We start from the raw sequence: 16,406 nt of genomic DNA on the forward strand, positions 1-16,406 counted from the left end.
CCCTGTGGGTGCTGCTGTCCCTCCCCACTCCCCAAAAAGCTTCTCCCAAGCAAACTGCCACACCCCCACAGGCTGCTGTCCTGGTGGCAGGGGTCCCATGCCGTGAGCTGGTCTCTCCGGGGGCCACATCCTGCCCAGCGCCACTTGCATTCCTATAGAGCACAGGGCATCCTGGCAGCCCCTTTATCAGGGTGCTCAGTGCCAGGGCCGTGCCCCGTCTCACCCAGCTTTCTGCCTGGCGTTGCCCGTGCAGCCCTGGTGCCCTGCCTGCCCCCCAGGCATCTCCCCACAGGCAGGAGTGGGCAGGTGGGGGCTGTGCCCCAATAAAGCCACTTGACTCTGCTGAGGGGTTCAGCAGCTTTAATGGTTTTAGCTTGTCTATGTACAGTGCAGTTACACACCAAAGCTCGCTGTGGGCACTGGGGCTGCCCACTGGCCCGGCCAGGGTGCGATCCTGCCCCCAGGGCCGGGCTCCGGCTCCTCCTGTGCAAGGATGGGGCTGGAGGCTCCTCTCTCTGCCAGTATCTCCTGGGGACCTGCAGGGTCCCTCGTCGGTGCAGGATTTGTGCCCGTGACCGCTCTGCGTGGCGAGGGTGCCCAAAGGGCTGTACTCTGCGGTGAACGTGTCGGGTGGGTGTGGGGGTGCTGCCCCCAGCCCCGGGGGAGCTCGAGCTGCTGCCTCTGTCCCTGCCCCTTGCTGCAGCCCCCTCTGATGCATCCTTCCCCCAGCACTGGGGGGCTGCGGGGACCAGGTGGGCAGTAGGGACTCGGTGCTGCCCCTGCCAGGCCTGAGGGTCCCCCAGGGGTGTCTCCGGGGCAAGTGCAGTAGGTGGGAGTCGGGTACCTATTGCCAATGGGATGAGGTCTGGCACCGAGTGCGGTTGTCTGTAACATTGGCGCATCGCTCCGGCCATGCCAAGCGCGTAGCTGCTCACTCGGGGCCGGCTGCCCTGCGGTCCCCCCACAGCAGTGCCCCCAGCCCAGCATGGGGGCTAGGGACTGTGTGCCTCCCATCCGTGCTCCAGCTGGGAGTGGAGAGAAGCTGCAGGGAGAGGAGCAGGATTGGGCTTGTCCCCACAGCTGTGGCATTCCCCACCAGCCACGACCAGACTGTCCTGGCTCCATGGCTGCCCACTGGTATCCCTGCCTGTGGTTGGGCATGCAGGCAAGAGGATCTGCCTGTGCAGGACACAATGTGTTGGGAACTGACCCTCCTGGAGAAGGGGTTCACCCTCTCTCCATCACCAGGCTGTGACCCACCAGGGCAAGGACACTGCCAGTGCCTCCCCACCCCACCCTGGACATCACCCCAGGGGCTAGGGATGAGCACTTACGTCACACGGTTGATCCTCGGTCCTGCACCATGGTGCTGGGCTCCTGTGGGAGGTAGGAGGAATGTGGATGTTGGTGCTCCTGTGGGTGCGGGGTGCTGGGGTCGGGGGCCGGGTCTCTGTTGGCCACAGTAGTGACCCATGGACCAGTGGGCAGAACCCTGCTGAGGCTCCAGGAGCTGACTACAGCCCGAGCGCCATCTCTCTGCGCTTCTCCATCACCTGCAGGACATGCTGAGCAGAAGCTAATGACCCTTGTGGTGGCCCTGGCTGGGACCTAGGGGATAAGGGAGTGTCCAAGTGGTGCCAGGGCTTGGTGACAAATGTCCCAATGAGGTCCCATCACCATTCTCCTGGGACCCCATGTCGTGAAGCACACCAAAGCAACACACCAAAGCAACACGCCAAAGCCTGGTGCAGGGTCTGAGGCAAGAGCATGGTGCCACAGAGGGGACAGATAAAGAGGAGAAAAATCACCATGTCCCTGGGCTTGCCCTGCACGTAACTGCTTCCCCAGTGATCAGAGGGGCCACAGCCATCACCTAAGGTGTAGTGGGCCATGGGAGGAAGGAGGACCTGTCGCCACCTCTGCAGGTCTCTGGAGAAGGGCTACAGCCCATCAGCTCTGTCCTGCGTCGTTGCCTTGGGCTGCCCTTCTCCACAAAATGGCTCAAACCTTCCAGCCCGTCCACCAGAAAACTAAGAGGGAAATAATAAGCACAGTGGGTACCTGCTTTTTCCTTAGCCTACTTTCAGCTAGGCACCTTTCCCCGGGCTCTCCCATGCTGGTCCAGTCCTGCCCTATCCCACCTCCCTGCCAAGGGCTGCTGGCACAGGCTGTGCCCAGCCCGTCGAGCTCCAGCAGAGCCAGCCCCAGGGAATGTCCCTGGCTTTGAAGCATGCCAGGACTTTTACCTAGATGGGTTTCCTTTCTTTTTCTTCCAAGGGCTTTGCCACATGTGTGCCGGTGCTGATTTGTGGGGTGAGCTGAGGCCAGCTCTTGGGGCTGCTCAAAGCAGGCAGCCCCAGAGCAGGTGACATTGCACCACGTGCCTTCCCCCAGCCCCCTTCCATGAAAATCATCTTTCCCCAATTGCAGAACCACCAGTGAGTGTGTGAGTGAGTGAATACGTTTGGTGTCTGCTACCACCACTGATAGCATCATTTGCTCCATGGTAACGGTCTGGAGGCAGTGGCAGGGAGCAAATTCCCCAAATCAGGGGTCACCAAGTGCCAAGCAAATGGTGTCCTTGCCAGTGCTGCCCTGGAGCTCTCTAGCACCTCCAACGAGGTGGTCGGGTGGGAAACTTGGGAGATACCAGGGTGCTGGGAGCTCCAGGCAGGGTGGGCTGTCCTCCTCTCTGAGCACAGCCAGCACCAGCCCCTCTGGAGCAAGGAAGAACACACAGGAAATGACCAGTTAGCTTCACCATTTCCTAGACATCAAGGCAAGAAAGGCTCCTGGAGACATCTGTCCCTGCCTGTATATTGCTGGCCATGTTCAGCCCTAGCACTGCAATGAGGCTACAGTTTTGGAGAGCCCAAGCTTATGTGTAGTGGCAGAGCTCCCCCAGGTCAGGAAAAAGTGATCCCAATGGATGTTCCCAAAGACCCCAACCACAAAGGAAAATGCATCCCTTGCCTGAGGGGCAGCTGGCAGCGGGTCTGCAGCATCCCCCATGCAAGTCAACCAGTGACCTGCCTTCTCCCCCACAGTGCGGGTACCGGCAGGGTGGGAACTGTCATGGTTACTCTGTATGCCCGAGACATTAGAAAATGGATGGGAAAATGCAATCAAGAAAGGTAAGCAGAAACAGGGTGGGCAGGACAGGGCAGGTCCCACGCCGCAGTCAGCCTGGTGCAAGTCTTGGCTCGCCTTTCCCCGCTGCACAGCTCACACCACTGCACTTGGGCTGGTTGATCTTGTCGGCAGCAGGACCTGGGGTGCTGTGCCACAGCCCTTCAAACCCTCCAGCCCAGGGGACCACACGGGGACAAGGAAGAGGAGGAACCTACCTGCTGCCCCATGTCATCCACTCCGGGCTGTTTTCTGCTGCTGTCATCTCTTCCCAATTCATCAGCCTGTTCATGCAGACTCAGGCTCCCATGAATGTCCGACACTTCATCTGCCGACCCCAGTCCGGTCTCCTCCAGGCAGATGCTGGCTCCTTCCTGCACCAGCTCTCCCAGCATGCTGGGAGTTGACCCTCCCAGCACCCGATGGCTCAGGAGCTTCCTCTGGCGGCTCACACTCCCAGGAGCAGTGCCAGCATCCTGCAGTGAGCCTGCCACACCGGACCCCTTGCCTGCCCGCCTGCTGTCGCAAGTGCCAGAGCTTGCTGGTGTGTTCGGGGCTGGGGTGGTGGACTTGCTCTGCTCCCCACCCTTGCTGCTCTGGGCACCCTTCTGGATGGCTCCGTTCTGCAGGCCACCCACGGGGACAGTCCCATTGCGAGCCCGCTCCCGCTGGAGCCGGTCACTGCTGTGTTCCAGCTCCTCCATGCTTGGCTCCAGGCTGCCATCAGGCAGGGGACCATCCTGCTGCTCGTGGAAAGTGGATTTCTTCCCGATGTGTGTGACACGAAACCTGGAATGGGGGCAGAATGGATCAAAATCCCTTCCGTCCTCTCTCCCAGCTGTATTTCCAGCTTGCCTGCACCTGCAGCCTTGGTTCTCCTCTCTTTGTCATGGACTGGTGCTAATCTCCAACCTTTCAGACCCATTCAACACCGCTGACTCCCACTCTAGCCATGCCCTCACTGACTTAACCCCATTTTTCCCTTCATTTTTGGCAAAACAGAAAGCAAAGGATGAAAAGGTCAAGCCAGATGTTGGCTGATGCCTGTCCTCCATGCAGCAAGATGGGTTGCAGCTCTTAGAAATGCCCCTAGATGCAACCTGGGTGAACAGGAGCTTGAACAGAAAGTCAGGTGTTGATTCAGAGGTGAAGTGCAAACAGTCTGAGCCCGGTGAGGAAGGGGTGGCCATGCAGAGCCATGTGGATGTTGCACCCAGTGACCAACTGCCATCAGGGGAACAAGAGCCAGAGTTTTTGGCAGGCAGTGCACCCTAAGTGAAAGCAGGGACAGGGTTTTGGTAGAGTGAGCTATATTTGGGTACAGGCATCAAAAACCAGGAGGAGTTGTTTGGCTAAAATCTGCCAAAGCACCTTGTGCACCATCCACTGGAGTGATGGATGGTACCTAGGTGGTTCACCAAGGCTCCACCACGTACCAGATAACAGCTCAGAGCTCCAGGATAGGCAGAAGAACAACTGTAGAAGTTCATCTGACACCCACAAAGGGTGCATTTATAATTTCAGGTGATGCAATACTGCACCTGGGGAGAAGAGAGAAGTTAGGGATCTACCATAACTTTGGAATTTGTGAGGGGTAACACATAGGCAAAGCCTAAAAGTCTGACTTGCAAGTGAGCTGGTTGCGACTAATGCTGTGATTCCTCTTCATAAGCACTGCAAGCCACTGCTGGACCAGCAGACAGGAAATCTCTTCCACGGTGAGCTCGTGTCATAGATTCATAGAATCATAGAATGCTTTGGGTTGGAAGGGACCTTGAGAGATCATCGAGCCCAACCCCCCTGCAGTAAGCAGGGATTGAACCTGTGAACTTGGCATTAATAGCACCACCAGTCAAAGAACACAGATCCCACCACAGAGACTTCATGTAGCCCATGACTCACCCAGCAACTGCTCTCCCTGTGCTTGAGTCACACACAAAGAAGCTGCCCTGGCTCTGCTGAGCTTCAGCTGCAATTTCAGCAGCAAAGTTCAAGCACTGCTGGGGTTGAAAGAAGAAGAAGACCCAAAGGTCAAGCAAGTGGTAGTATGGCCATCCTGAAGGAAGAAGCTGAGAAGAAAGGTCCAAGAGATAAGAACAGATCCCAGATGAGAAGCCAGAGATGAAGGAGACCACTGCCAGACTGAGGATTGGGCTACAGTCTGCAGACAATACAGACCCCTCAGCATTGCAGTCAGAAGTGCTGCTCATGACTGAAAGGGTCAAGAAGAGAAGTGCTTCAGCTCTGGATGAGGTACCCACAGGACTGCTCAGGTCAGGCCAAGCAGTGGCAAATGTGACCTTTCAGGTCTATCCAGATATTTGGAGACATGGCACCAGCACTGCGATTCAGGAAGACCAGAGAACATTCCAGTACTGAAGAGGAACAGGGAGGAGGCACAGTGGCAGGATCATTTCTTGGTAATGCTATTGATCAATATTAGCCTGGAAGGAGCAGGCAGGGTTTGGAATGGAGGGGACACAAGAGGTAATGTAATCAACCTCCGGATCATGAGGGAAAAAGCAGGGTAGTGTTGGCTGTCTGCCTAGTCAGCATCACTAAGGCATTTGATTCCATAGGATGAGACATACTGCAGCTGAGCCTAAGGACGCAGATGCTTTGGTGGACGAGCTCTGTCACTGACAACTGGTTTAGGGAAAGCCCTAAGATAGAAGGTAGATCATTCAATAATATTAGAGTACAGATCATATAACCCTCAGAAGTATCATATACCTCAGAAGTATAGAATAATTTAGGTGGGAAAAGCCCTTGGGAGGTCTCCAGTCCAACCCCCTGCATGAAACTGGGCCACTTCCCACCCTCAATTGTCCAGGTTGCCCAGGACCCTATCCAGTCATGTTTTGGAAATCTGCAAGGATGGAGGTGCCTCCACTCCTCTGTGTCATGTCCCAGGGCTGCACCATTCTCAGGGTCATAGTTTTTCCTTAAGCCTTATCTGGATTTCTCTGGTTGCAACTTGTGGCTGTTGCCTCTTGCCCTTCCCTGTGCACCTCTGAGAAGAGTCTAGCTCCAACTTCATTTAAACTCCCCCCACCCCACTGAGTAATTTTAGAGAGCAATTAGATCCCCCCCTTAGATTTCTCCAGGCTAAGCAAACCCTGTTCCCTCAGCAGCTCTTCACATGCCACATGCTCCAGCCCCCGATGATCTTGGTGGACCTCCACTAAATGTCACTCCTTTCCACTCCTTTAGCAATGAGCCTGTGCCTACCAACTGGGGACCAGACACAGTCAATGAGCTGTAGGTAATAGGGAAGGGGGATGGACTCTTAACTGCTGTGTCCAAAACAAAAGCAATAGCAAAAAAAAAAGAGAGGAACGAGACCTGAGGTTTGCAACAGAAGAGCTGAGTTAAAGGAGCTTTTGTATGTAGGATCAGTCATGAATCGAGGTACTTTGCGCAATGAGAATATTCACAGTAAATAAGACACAGCAAGTACAGTCCCAGAAAAGTCATCGAGGATCTGAAAGAGCAAAGGGGGCAGCTTGGAAACAGGAACCAGAATTTGGAGGTAGTTTTGTACCTCAGGAGCACATAGGTCCCTTAGCAGTTGGGCCTCACACCAAGGAGATTTGGGAAGAGGAAACTTTTAAAATATAACTTTGAAGAAATGTAATGACTGTCCCATGGAGAAGGCTGATGTGACACGGGATATTAAGTATAAAGAGAGGAAAACAAGATTTGAGGGAAAGTGCCTTTAGGAAACAAGACCACCTTCTCTAGCACTCAGAGGTGAGTGAGAGGAGACTGAGAAGAACATGGACGAATGACACAGAGGAGTGGATGGAGCTGGGTACCGGCCAGGGAATGAGATTAGCCATGAATATGCAATTGTGCAGAGATCTGGCTTACCAAATACAACCCCTTAAACCAAAGACAGCTGACAGTAATGGGCAAAGAGGAAGCCAGAAGATGTCAGTCTCCCAAAAGTGTGATCTTAGCTGGAGTTCAGCATGGGGAGGGTCCAGCATGTTTCTTCCCTTTACCAGCTCCCCATAAAGCCCCCAGTTCACCTCCCTCCTGAGACTCCTAGCTGTGATGGTGGAAAAACCCACACACCCTGATGCTCACTCTGGCTCAACATCACCATGAAAGGACTGTCTCTCTGGACCACACCATGGAGCTTCATCAAGGCTTAGGCCCTGAATGAAGACCTGCTGCAGGATCTGACCACAGCAGAGCTTTGTGTCTCACTGGAGTGGCCACCCAGGACCAGCAATTGCTTGTCACCCTGCCCCAGTCACCATGGTGGTACAGAGCTGAGCCCTGGAAGACCTTGCTAAAGGCCTTGTGCATGCTTTCTGCTAGGGAATGGGGCAACCTGAGCAAGCCTGCAGATTGTACTAAAGGTTACTGACTACACAGAGACCACAGGCAGCTCAGGAAGTAAGGTGAGACCAGGTGGGGACTGGAAGAGTATTTGTGGGAAGTATTGAGTACACTCCCGTATTCTTATATTCCTCCTGTGGCGTCTGATTATAGTCATCATTGGAGGCAATGACCTGGAGGAGCATAGCCACTCTTTCATTCTGAAGGTTGTGGCTGGTAACTTGCACCTGGGACCTGCTGTCATTTCCTCCCTCTCCTAATGAGATCCCTAAAACTGGGGTCACTGCCCCTGTTGGGCAGCAAGAGCCCTGCTTGCACGTAGCTGGGACAGCAAGCTTTGAAAGATGTGGATTTGGGGCTCTGCCCAGCACTGAGTCAGCAGGACAAGCCAGGCTTGAGTCACCTTCCCAGAGAAGGAGGAGGGAAGCCACCAATGTGTCATGGCCTGCCACATACCACAGGCATTTCCAGGTGCAGGAGGCACCTGGGTCCTCAGGACTCCCAGCTTCAGAGCTACTACTGGGGCACCTAAACAGGGAAAAGCAAGAGGGTCCCCAGCATGGGACAAGTGGGGAAGGGGAAGGGAATAGGGGAACTGAGAAGACTCTCTGCAATGCTTGGTCCATCAGAGGAGATGGGCCATGTCTGGCAAAGCTCACTTAAGTACCTGCCCACTGAGAAGACAGTGGTCTCTCCAGGATGCATCCTGCCTTTGCCATCCTTCGACCGTCCTTGCCGATGCAGTGGGTGCCTCTTCCTCTTGCTGCAGTGGATGCAGGGGGCCTGTGTGGAGCCCAGATGCACTGTGTGGTGATGTGGTGGGCCACCATCCTGGCTGTTACGGTGAGGACAAAGGCTGCAATAGGAGAAGGACATGATAGGTCATGTTATCTGGAGGAGCCTTCCCAACCTTGGTGCAGCCTCACTGCGGCAAACCCCGAGAAGCAGCAGCTCTGGAGGGGACCTCCTGTGAGGACAGGAATGAGAAGGGCTATCCCCCTTGACAGTAGGGTGAAGCACTCATCGCAGCCCTCGGGGGATCAGGACTTCTTGTTGGGAAGATGCTTTATAACAAGCTGGAAAGGGGCTGGCTACAGAGTCTGCAGACCAAGGTGATACCCAAAGGCTGCTTCTCCCTTACTCTGCAGAGCCACAAGCTGATATAGGCTTCCCTTACCTGGGCACTGGCACTGGAATGTCCCCTTCATTGTCCCCCAGCATCTCCTTGAGGGCCTCTGCATTTGCTGAAGAGAGAGAAAAAAGGGAATGTGTCAGCCAAAGTGGTCAGCAAGTCTCTGGGACAGACCTAGGAAATGCTCACCTTCGTTTTGGATGATGCATCTCACAATCTTCTCCACAGTGTCCTCGTTCAGCTCCTCCTCTTCATCTGAAAAGAGAAAACATGGCACTGAGGTCTGGGATTAGGACACTCAGCTCACCAGTCCCTCCCCAGGAGCAGCCACATTGACAGAGAGGTTGGAGAAGCCTTGCGTCCCCCATCACGCCGGGAAGCCCCTGGGGAACACCAGATCCCTTGCCCTGGAAAAGAAATGGCTAAAACAGCAGCCATGTGTGCAGGGAGAGGGGGGTTGTGTTGCTCCTTCAGAACTGGGGAGCATCACATGAAACAAGTGGGAAGCAGGTTCAAAACAAGTTCAAAGAGAAGGCTCCTCATGGGGACAGTCCAGGCCTGGAGCCCCTGGGTGCAGGATGATCCAGGTGCTAAAAGTCTCCAAGGGTAAATGGGACAAATTCACAGAAAAGAAACCCACTGGGGCCTGTTAAATACAGAGAAACCATCTCTGATGGAGAAAGCCCCAGAGCTACACACTGTTAGAAGCTTAAAAGAGTATGCTGGGGAAACAGCTCAGTGTCTGCTCCGTTGTGGTATTCATCCCCAGCATTCACCGTAACCTGCTTCTGGCCACTGTTGGAGGCAAGAGTGTTGGCTGGCTGGACCTTCAGCCCAGTCTGCAGTGTTATATGTTCCTGTGAGCAGGTCAGAGTTGTGGTCTGGTAGGCAGCTGCCTCAAAGTGTATGGTCAGGGGCTGCCGCTGCGCTCCTGGAAGCCTACAGAGCTGTTTCCTTGGGCTGCGGCAACTCCAGCAGGCAAAGCCAGTCCTGGAAGGTTCGGACACTGTCTCCATGTCACATGCAGCCAAGTCATTGAAGCCAGAAGAGCATAGCCAAGGAAGTCTGGAAGCTCCCACTGCATCCATGGGCAAGCTGAGGGAGCCACATTTCCCTCCCATGCACAAGAAGTGTCAGTGGGAGGTGCTGACCCTCCTGAGCACTGCCAATAGCATAGAGGAGCCAGAGGAGTTATGCAGCACTATTTGGCTGTTTTCAGGCAAGGAAGCAGCCAGAGGAACGTGTCTTCTCCATTTCAGCAGAGACTCATGAAAACACTAAATGACAGAGCTTGCTTGGACTGAGCTCTGGCTTGCACGCACACTTGATGCTGCAGTGACTTCCCAATGCTACTGCCCAAGAGCTGCTTACAATGGCCTGAAGCGATGGAAAAATGCCTAAAGGTCCCCTTCCAGTGTAGGGCAGAGATCCCAAAGAAACACCCCTATTCCTCTGCCCTGCATGAGCACAACAAGGACTAGAAGAGCACAAGACTGATAGCAAAGACCATGCCGGCCCCATGCCGGACCTCCAAACGCCAAAGGGGCAGAGGGACAACTCATGCCCTGTCTGGGGATGCTTTTCTTGTAGGGGACATGGGTTATAATTCAAATGCTGGCGATTCGGCAGGTCCTGGCTGTTGATCAGAATTATCTTTTGGTGACAATGCCACTTTGGGAAGGGCCAGATGCTGGCTCCCACCTCCCTGGCACCACCAGCCCTGGCAGATCAGAGGGCTTTTCAGGCCACATGCTCCTGATCCCCCAGGAACTCCATGCTGTTCTCGCTGCCCCATCCCTTTTCTCCAACCCAGCGGCACATGATGGGTAACCCTCCCACCCCCAGCCCACATCCCAGAAGTGTGTTTAAGGAGCATCGGGCCACACCAGCGAAAGGCAGCACCCAAGTCCCCACTGAGCCCCTATCACCCCAGCACTCACTGGCCTGGAGTTCCGCTAGCACATCTTTGTTATCTGGGTCGAGCTCATCCCGGAAAGTTCGGCACCGGTAACCCTTCTTCTTCAGGACGTGGCAGATCAGGAAACCCACCAGCCCCATGATGAAGAAGACGAGGACAAGGAGGAAGACCATATACAGGCTGTGCTGGGGGTCTGACTCCCCATCATCGGTGCTGTTCTGGTCTGACATGCGGATCTAGGAGAAGGGGGAAGGTGGATCAGAGACCCTGGTGCTCACCCCTGGCCAGGCTCCCTATGCCCATCCTCCTCCTCCTCTTCTTCTCATCTGCCTTGGCCTAGAGCCAGCTCCCAGCTCAGGGTGGGCTGCCAAGGGCTCATCTCTCGCCCCACCAGGTCCATCATGGCAGGGGTCCCTTGGAGGAGAGGGCAGGCTAGAGGCAGCTCGGTGCAGTCTCCCAAGGACACGGCTGTCCAGCACGCACCTGGCAAGAGGCATCCCAAGGGCAGCGGCGGCGGCAGCAGCAGCATCCCCGCAGGCCCGCCCGGCCCCGGGCTGCAGCGCTCCCCTGTCCCTTGCAGGCAGCTTCCCAAGGGCACCGGTCCCCTGGCCTCCCCTGGGCTCTGTGGCGGGCAGCATCACCCCACTCGCCCTTGCGGGGAGATGAGCATCCTCACTGCACTGTGCCAGCCCGCTCCCCCTGCATCCCTCGCTACTCACGGCCAAGGGCCTCCGCCGGCAACGGCAAATGCAGGGCAGGCAGGGAGCAGCGACAGCCAGGCTGGCGGAGGGCCGAGCCGGCTGGCAGCTCCTGCATCATCCACCCGCAGAACAGAGCTTGCTCCCTCTGCCCTGGCTCCCCTGGGCTTTCCCAGTCTCCCCTTCTCTGGGGCTCAGAGCTCAGCCGCCCGCTCTCTGGCTCCACTTCCCGGCACAGGCAGGGTCTCCCCCAGCCGTCCCCCGTCCCCGCTGCAGCGGTACCTGGGCCTGCTGTCCTCCGCAGTGCTCTCCTCTTCACCTTCACCTGCCTCCTAGCAACCCCGCATCCCTGTGGCTGGGGACCGCGGCGAGCATCCTCCAGCCCCCCAGCTCCCAGCTGCCTTCCTTCCTCTGGAAGGAGCCAAGCTGCTTCTGGCTGCCGCGGCAGCCTGCCGCTGTCTGCCAGCAAGAGCACCCCCCTGTCCCGACCCCGGAAAAATCTCTCTGAAGCGGTTTCAGCAGATGAAGGTGCAGAGAGAAGCTCAGGGAAACGCCAGCAGCTGCAGTGGGGAGCAAACAGGACTGCCTCTCAGGGAAGCCCGTGCTGGCAAGCTGCTGCCCGCCCCAGGGCGAATAACCTCACCCACATGCAAGCCAGCCCCCGTTTCCCCTGGCACCCTCCTTTCCAAAGCTCTCAGAGATTTTTAGAGCACTGAGCCATGGCAGTGGGAGGGCAGAGGGGTGGAAGTGGGTCTCAGCAAGACCAGGACTGTTCCCACACCAGTGTGTGCAGGGGGAAAGGGATGCAGACACCAGCACTGTGATCACAGCACCAGGGATACACCGCAGCCCAGCACTTTGCCCCAGGCCAACTGCCTCTCCCTCCTGGCTGAAAAAGGGATGGATAAGCCACTCAAAATCTCCAGCCATGGCAGTCCCAGGACCTCCTTCTCCATCTCTGCTACATTATCCTCACTCTGGGAGGTGTCTCCCAACCCTCCTTTGCTACTGCAAATAAGGCTTGCTCCTCTTGGTCCTTCACCCAGTGGCCAGTCCTCCACTCAGACCTTGAGAAGCACAGGCAACCCTTGAAATCCCTCCCACCCCATCTCTACTGAACTAAGTGTCTATCTGTAAATATGCATTTGCTGGAATTATCCCACCACACTCCATGTTGCTGTGAGGCAACCTGCAACTCCTCCAGGCTTTCAACTATGTCATGATGAGGGCTCCTGCCCCTCTCCACAAGTGACCAAGAGTCAAATCCCAGGAGCCCACGACCCTCCTCCATCACCGTGACTTCAGGAGGCCACAGCATCACATGTGCTACCTGTCTGTCTGCTGTCCTGGCAGGGAGACAGGCCCTAAGATGGCCCAACGATGACAAGAAAAGAACATGGGCAGCAATATTTATTGTTCATGCCATGCATTGCTAGGGCTGCAGGAGAGGAGAGGTCTCCTAATGCTGGACCAACAAGCTGCACCATCATGCAAGTTTCAGCTGACCAAGACCTTAAAGGTGGTCTACTCCTTGCCCTTGTTTCTTCGAAGAGGGGTACCTCACAGCTCTGGGTTCCTGTGGAGCCCCAGGGGGATGCAGTCATGGTGAACTTACTGCAATTTTTCCTCGTGCCCACACATGCTGCCCTGAACAATAAATCACTCTTTTTCGTCCCACATATTCTTGCCCACCCAAAGCATTGCTGCACCCTACCCCACTTCCAGCATTCAGCCGTGCTGGGTGAAATGAGCCCGGGTCTCTCAGCCCTCCCTCATTTGAGGGAAGATTCCCATTTTCCCACAGTTTCTGGTGTCAAAGCATTTCCACAACCCAGTGGGTGCAGGACAGAAAGTGGGAGGACAGTGCAGCAGCCTGCCTGGGAACAAATCCTGGCCTTGAGTGGAGTGAACTGGGATGATGAGGGGACTCCACTACTGTCAAGCTGCTCCCACCCAGCTCTGCAGCTGGGTTATCCCAGCTGATCACACTTCCCCTCCCAATGCTCTCCTCGGGCATCACATGTCCCCAGTCTCTGTCCTGCTTCCACCACCCCAGCCTCAGCATCCCTCTGGGTCCTTGTCCTCCTGCGGGACCCCATTAGCACTTCTATGGCCAGACCATGAGCCTTGTCCTACGCAGCGCCTCACATGACCCAAAAAAGAGGCCACAGCTCCTCTCTGCCCTGAGACCAGCCAGCATGGCAGGCGTGATTCCACACAGCTGAGCTCTCCCTCCTAAACAGGCTGGCCTTTTCCACCCTGGCCGGTGGAGATGGCCCCCATGTGGGGCTAAGCCCCACACTGTGCCAGGGAGGTGTGAACACAGCTGTGGGCTGGATGCCCATGGCATGTCCAGAGGCTGGGCTCTGCATTCTCTGTCCATTCCTGCCCCCATCCCAGCTCCTGTCCCCATCCCGTGCGACCCCACCAGCCAAGGAGGCACAAGCTGAGACACAATGGCAATCCAGCCACAGCTCCGGGACAGGCAGCTGCCCACTTGCTGCCTGCCTGCTCCACTCACCACCATCATTCCCCTGCCCTTCCTCTCCAGGTCACCCACCCCAGTAGGTGTAGGTGTGAATCCTGGAGGGACCATGGAGGCTGCAGTCCCTCTCATGACATTGCCCGGAGGCCCTTAAATTTTAAGCCGCCAGGCCAAGAACTGGCTGTGGAGGGAGGGGATGGAGCAACCAAGCAGAGAGTGGAGGGACAACACCATCCCCCCCTCATTCCGTCCCACAGCCAGCTCCAGTCCCAGCATATCACCACATTACCTCTCATCCGCTCTCTTCCCGTGACTCCTCCGCAGCCATTATGACAGACATCACCCCACGAACAATGCAAATGCGCCCGCTTGGGGGATCATCCACCCTGGCCCCGCTGGTTGTCCACGTGGCAGCTAAACAGGCCAGACTGCCCAGCTCCGGCAATCCCACGGGCAGGTTCCTCCTGGGGTCTCCACTATGATGCTCAGCCCAAAAATTGCCATCATCTCTGCAAAAATGCTACATCCCGTCTTGTCAAACATCTCCCTGAATCTTAAGCCCTTATTTAAGTTTTTCAAACATCCCCAGCAAGCTAATGGCCTTTAAACCACAGTGTGGTTTTGCTCTCTGAGCACGAAGAGCATCTAAAATTCTCTCTCTCTGATGCCTTCTTTGCACGACCCCAAGACCCATGAAGATGCCCAGAGCAGCAACCAGCTTCCAGAGAGTGAGCTCAGCCAGCAAAGCAAGTCCCACTGGAGGCAGGGAAGCATTTCTCCCCTCCTCGCCCCTTTCCCCCAGCCAGGTGGCTCGGCCATGCCACTTGGTCGGCTCAGTGGCCCCTGTCAGATGCTATCTGGTGGCAGCACCTTGCAGAGCAGTGACCAGATGCTATCTGGTGGCAGCACCTTGCGGACTGGCAACCAGTCGATCATCATGCTGAGTGAGCAGCCCCTACCTAGACGTCAGCACACTCCACACGTTTGCTGCTACACCCTTGTTGTTCAGCACATGTAAAACCTATTTATTTAAGATGGTGGGTGCTGGGCTCAGTGCTCACTGTGCCAGGGATCACAGCTCTGAGCATTCCCAGCCACAGCTGTGCCCTGTGGGGTCACAGCCAGAGCATCCCAGCATCCCCTGAAGCATCCTTGCTGCATGCTCAGAAGCTGGCATCCTAAAGGGAAACACACAAGAGGAGCAGCGCAGAGAGAGCGGCGTCCCCGCAGTATGTGACAGAGCCAGTCAGAAGCATCACTTAATAATCCCACGATTTAATCACACCTTGACACTGGTTCACTTGCCTGCCTGCAGCCAGCACAACACCCAAAATCCCACACCATCCCGCCATCGCCTTGCTGCCCTGCCAGCCCCATCCCGCACACTCCAGGCCATGCACGCATGAAGCTCCCCTTGCTGCATGCCGAGGGGTTTCCCTCCTGTATGTTTATTACCCAGCATCAAAATTCCATCGCCGAGAAGCCAGGGAACATCCCAGTGCCAACCTGCCATGGTCTCCATCCTCAGCCAGCTCTTGGCATGCCCCTTGGGTGTCCTTGCCCTTTGCCTGTTCCTCTCTGACACCCCAATTTATTGCAGGTGGTTCGGACAGCCTGCCTCCAGCGCAGCATCCTTCACCCCCAACCTCCTGCCTGCAGGAAGCAATTGGGCAGGAGACTGGCAGGACCAGGTCCTTGCCAAGCACCGATTTTGGCTAATTTTTTTTCCAAGCCTTTGGGCAAGCCTACCTGCTCCTTTCATCCTTTCTTCTTTCCAGCCCACAGGGAACAGATTTTTGCCGCCGGCGTCACCCACGGCACAGCCCCGTCCCTCGACAGCTCCAGATGAGGCTCAGGATTTGTCCCCCATTCTCCACGGCTGCTTTTTCATCCATGGCAATTTTCCGCCCAGCTTTTGTTCTGTGCCTGCCTGGCGGTGCCTCCCTGTCCCTCCTCTCTGCCAACCCCCGCGGGTTATTTTGGGAGGCTGCCAAAGGTCGGGAGGACCTGCACCCTGGCGGGGTGGGACCTGGGAGGGCTGCTTGGCTGGGTGACAGTCAGCAGTGGTGGTTCCCGTTCCTCACAGCCTGGGAGACTGCTTCTGGGAAGGGGATGAGTCCCAGCAAGGTGTGGGTGCTCCGCAGGGACCCCGCTGCCCTGTCCCCTGTGCCCTCGGCAAGTGGGCTGTGGCAGCTGGGGGGTGACTGGGGGTGATTGGGGGGCAAGTGGGGGTAACTGGTGAGCAGCTGGGGGTGCCTGGAGGCAGCTGCGGGTGACTGGAAGGCAGCTGTAGGCTACCAAAGAGAATCCAGTGGGCGACTAGGAGCAGCTGGGAGTAACCGCGATTACCTGGGAGTAACTGAGAGCAGCTGGGGCGCAGCCGGGGATGCCTGGGTGTAGGTGAGGGGCAGCGAGGGGTGACTGGGGGCAGCTGAGGGTGATTGGGGAGCAGATGTAGGGTTATGGCAGACAATCCAGTGGGCAACTGGGAGCAGCTGGGAGTAATTGGGGTCAGCTGGGGGTGGTGGGGCGGGCGGTAGGACCGCGGGGGCGCCGCAGGGGCGATCGCCCCACCCTCGGCCACGCCCCCCGGTGTTGTGTGTCGCTCGCTGTCGGCGGCACCGCGCAGGCGTAAGGGTCGCGGCGCGATGACGTGAGCGGGAGCGCGCGGCGGTGGGTCCCGGCCTCTCCGCC

The 16,406-nt window shown here is 56.6% G+C and overlaps 1 protein-coding gene across 1 annotated transcript; it reads right to left on the minus strand.

The window, feature by feature from the left end:
- Nucleotides 1–1,335: 1,335 nt before the first annotated feature.
- Nucleotides 1,336–10,759, minus strand: RELL2 (RELT like 2). The gene is made up of 7 exons (XM_075715438.1): nt 10,552–10,759; nt 8,801–8,866; nt 8,657–8,723; nt 8,147–8,335; nt 3,672–3,918; nt 3,348–3,605; nt 1,336–1,377 (listed from the first exon to the last, which is right to left on the minus strand). Exons 1-7 carry the CDS (start codon nt 10,757–10,759, stop codon nt 1,336–1,338), a joined length of 1,077 nt encoding a protein of 358 aa, XP_075571553.1.
- Between the last annotated feature and the right edge of the window lie 5,647 nt (nt 10,760–16,406).

The sequence above is a fragment of the Pelecanus crispus genome, chromosome 8 (genome assembly GCF_030463565.1).
Source record: "Pelecanus crispus isolate bPelCri1 chromosome 8, bPelCri1.pri, whole genome shotgun sequence".
Classification (NCBI taxonomy): domain Eukaryota; kingdom Metazoa; phylum Chordata; class Aves; order Pelecaniformes; family Pelecanidae; genus Pelecanus; species Pelecanus crispus.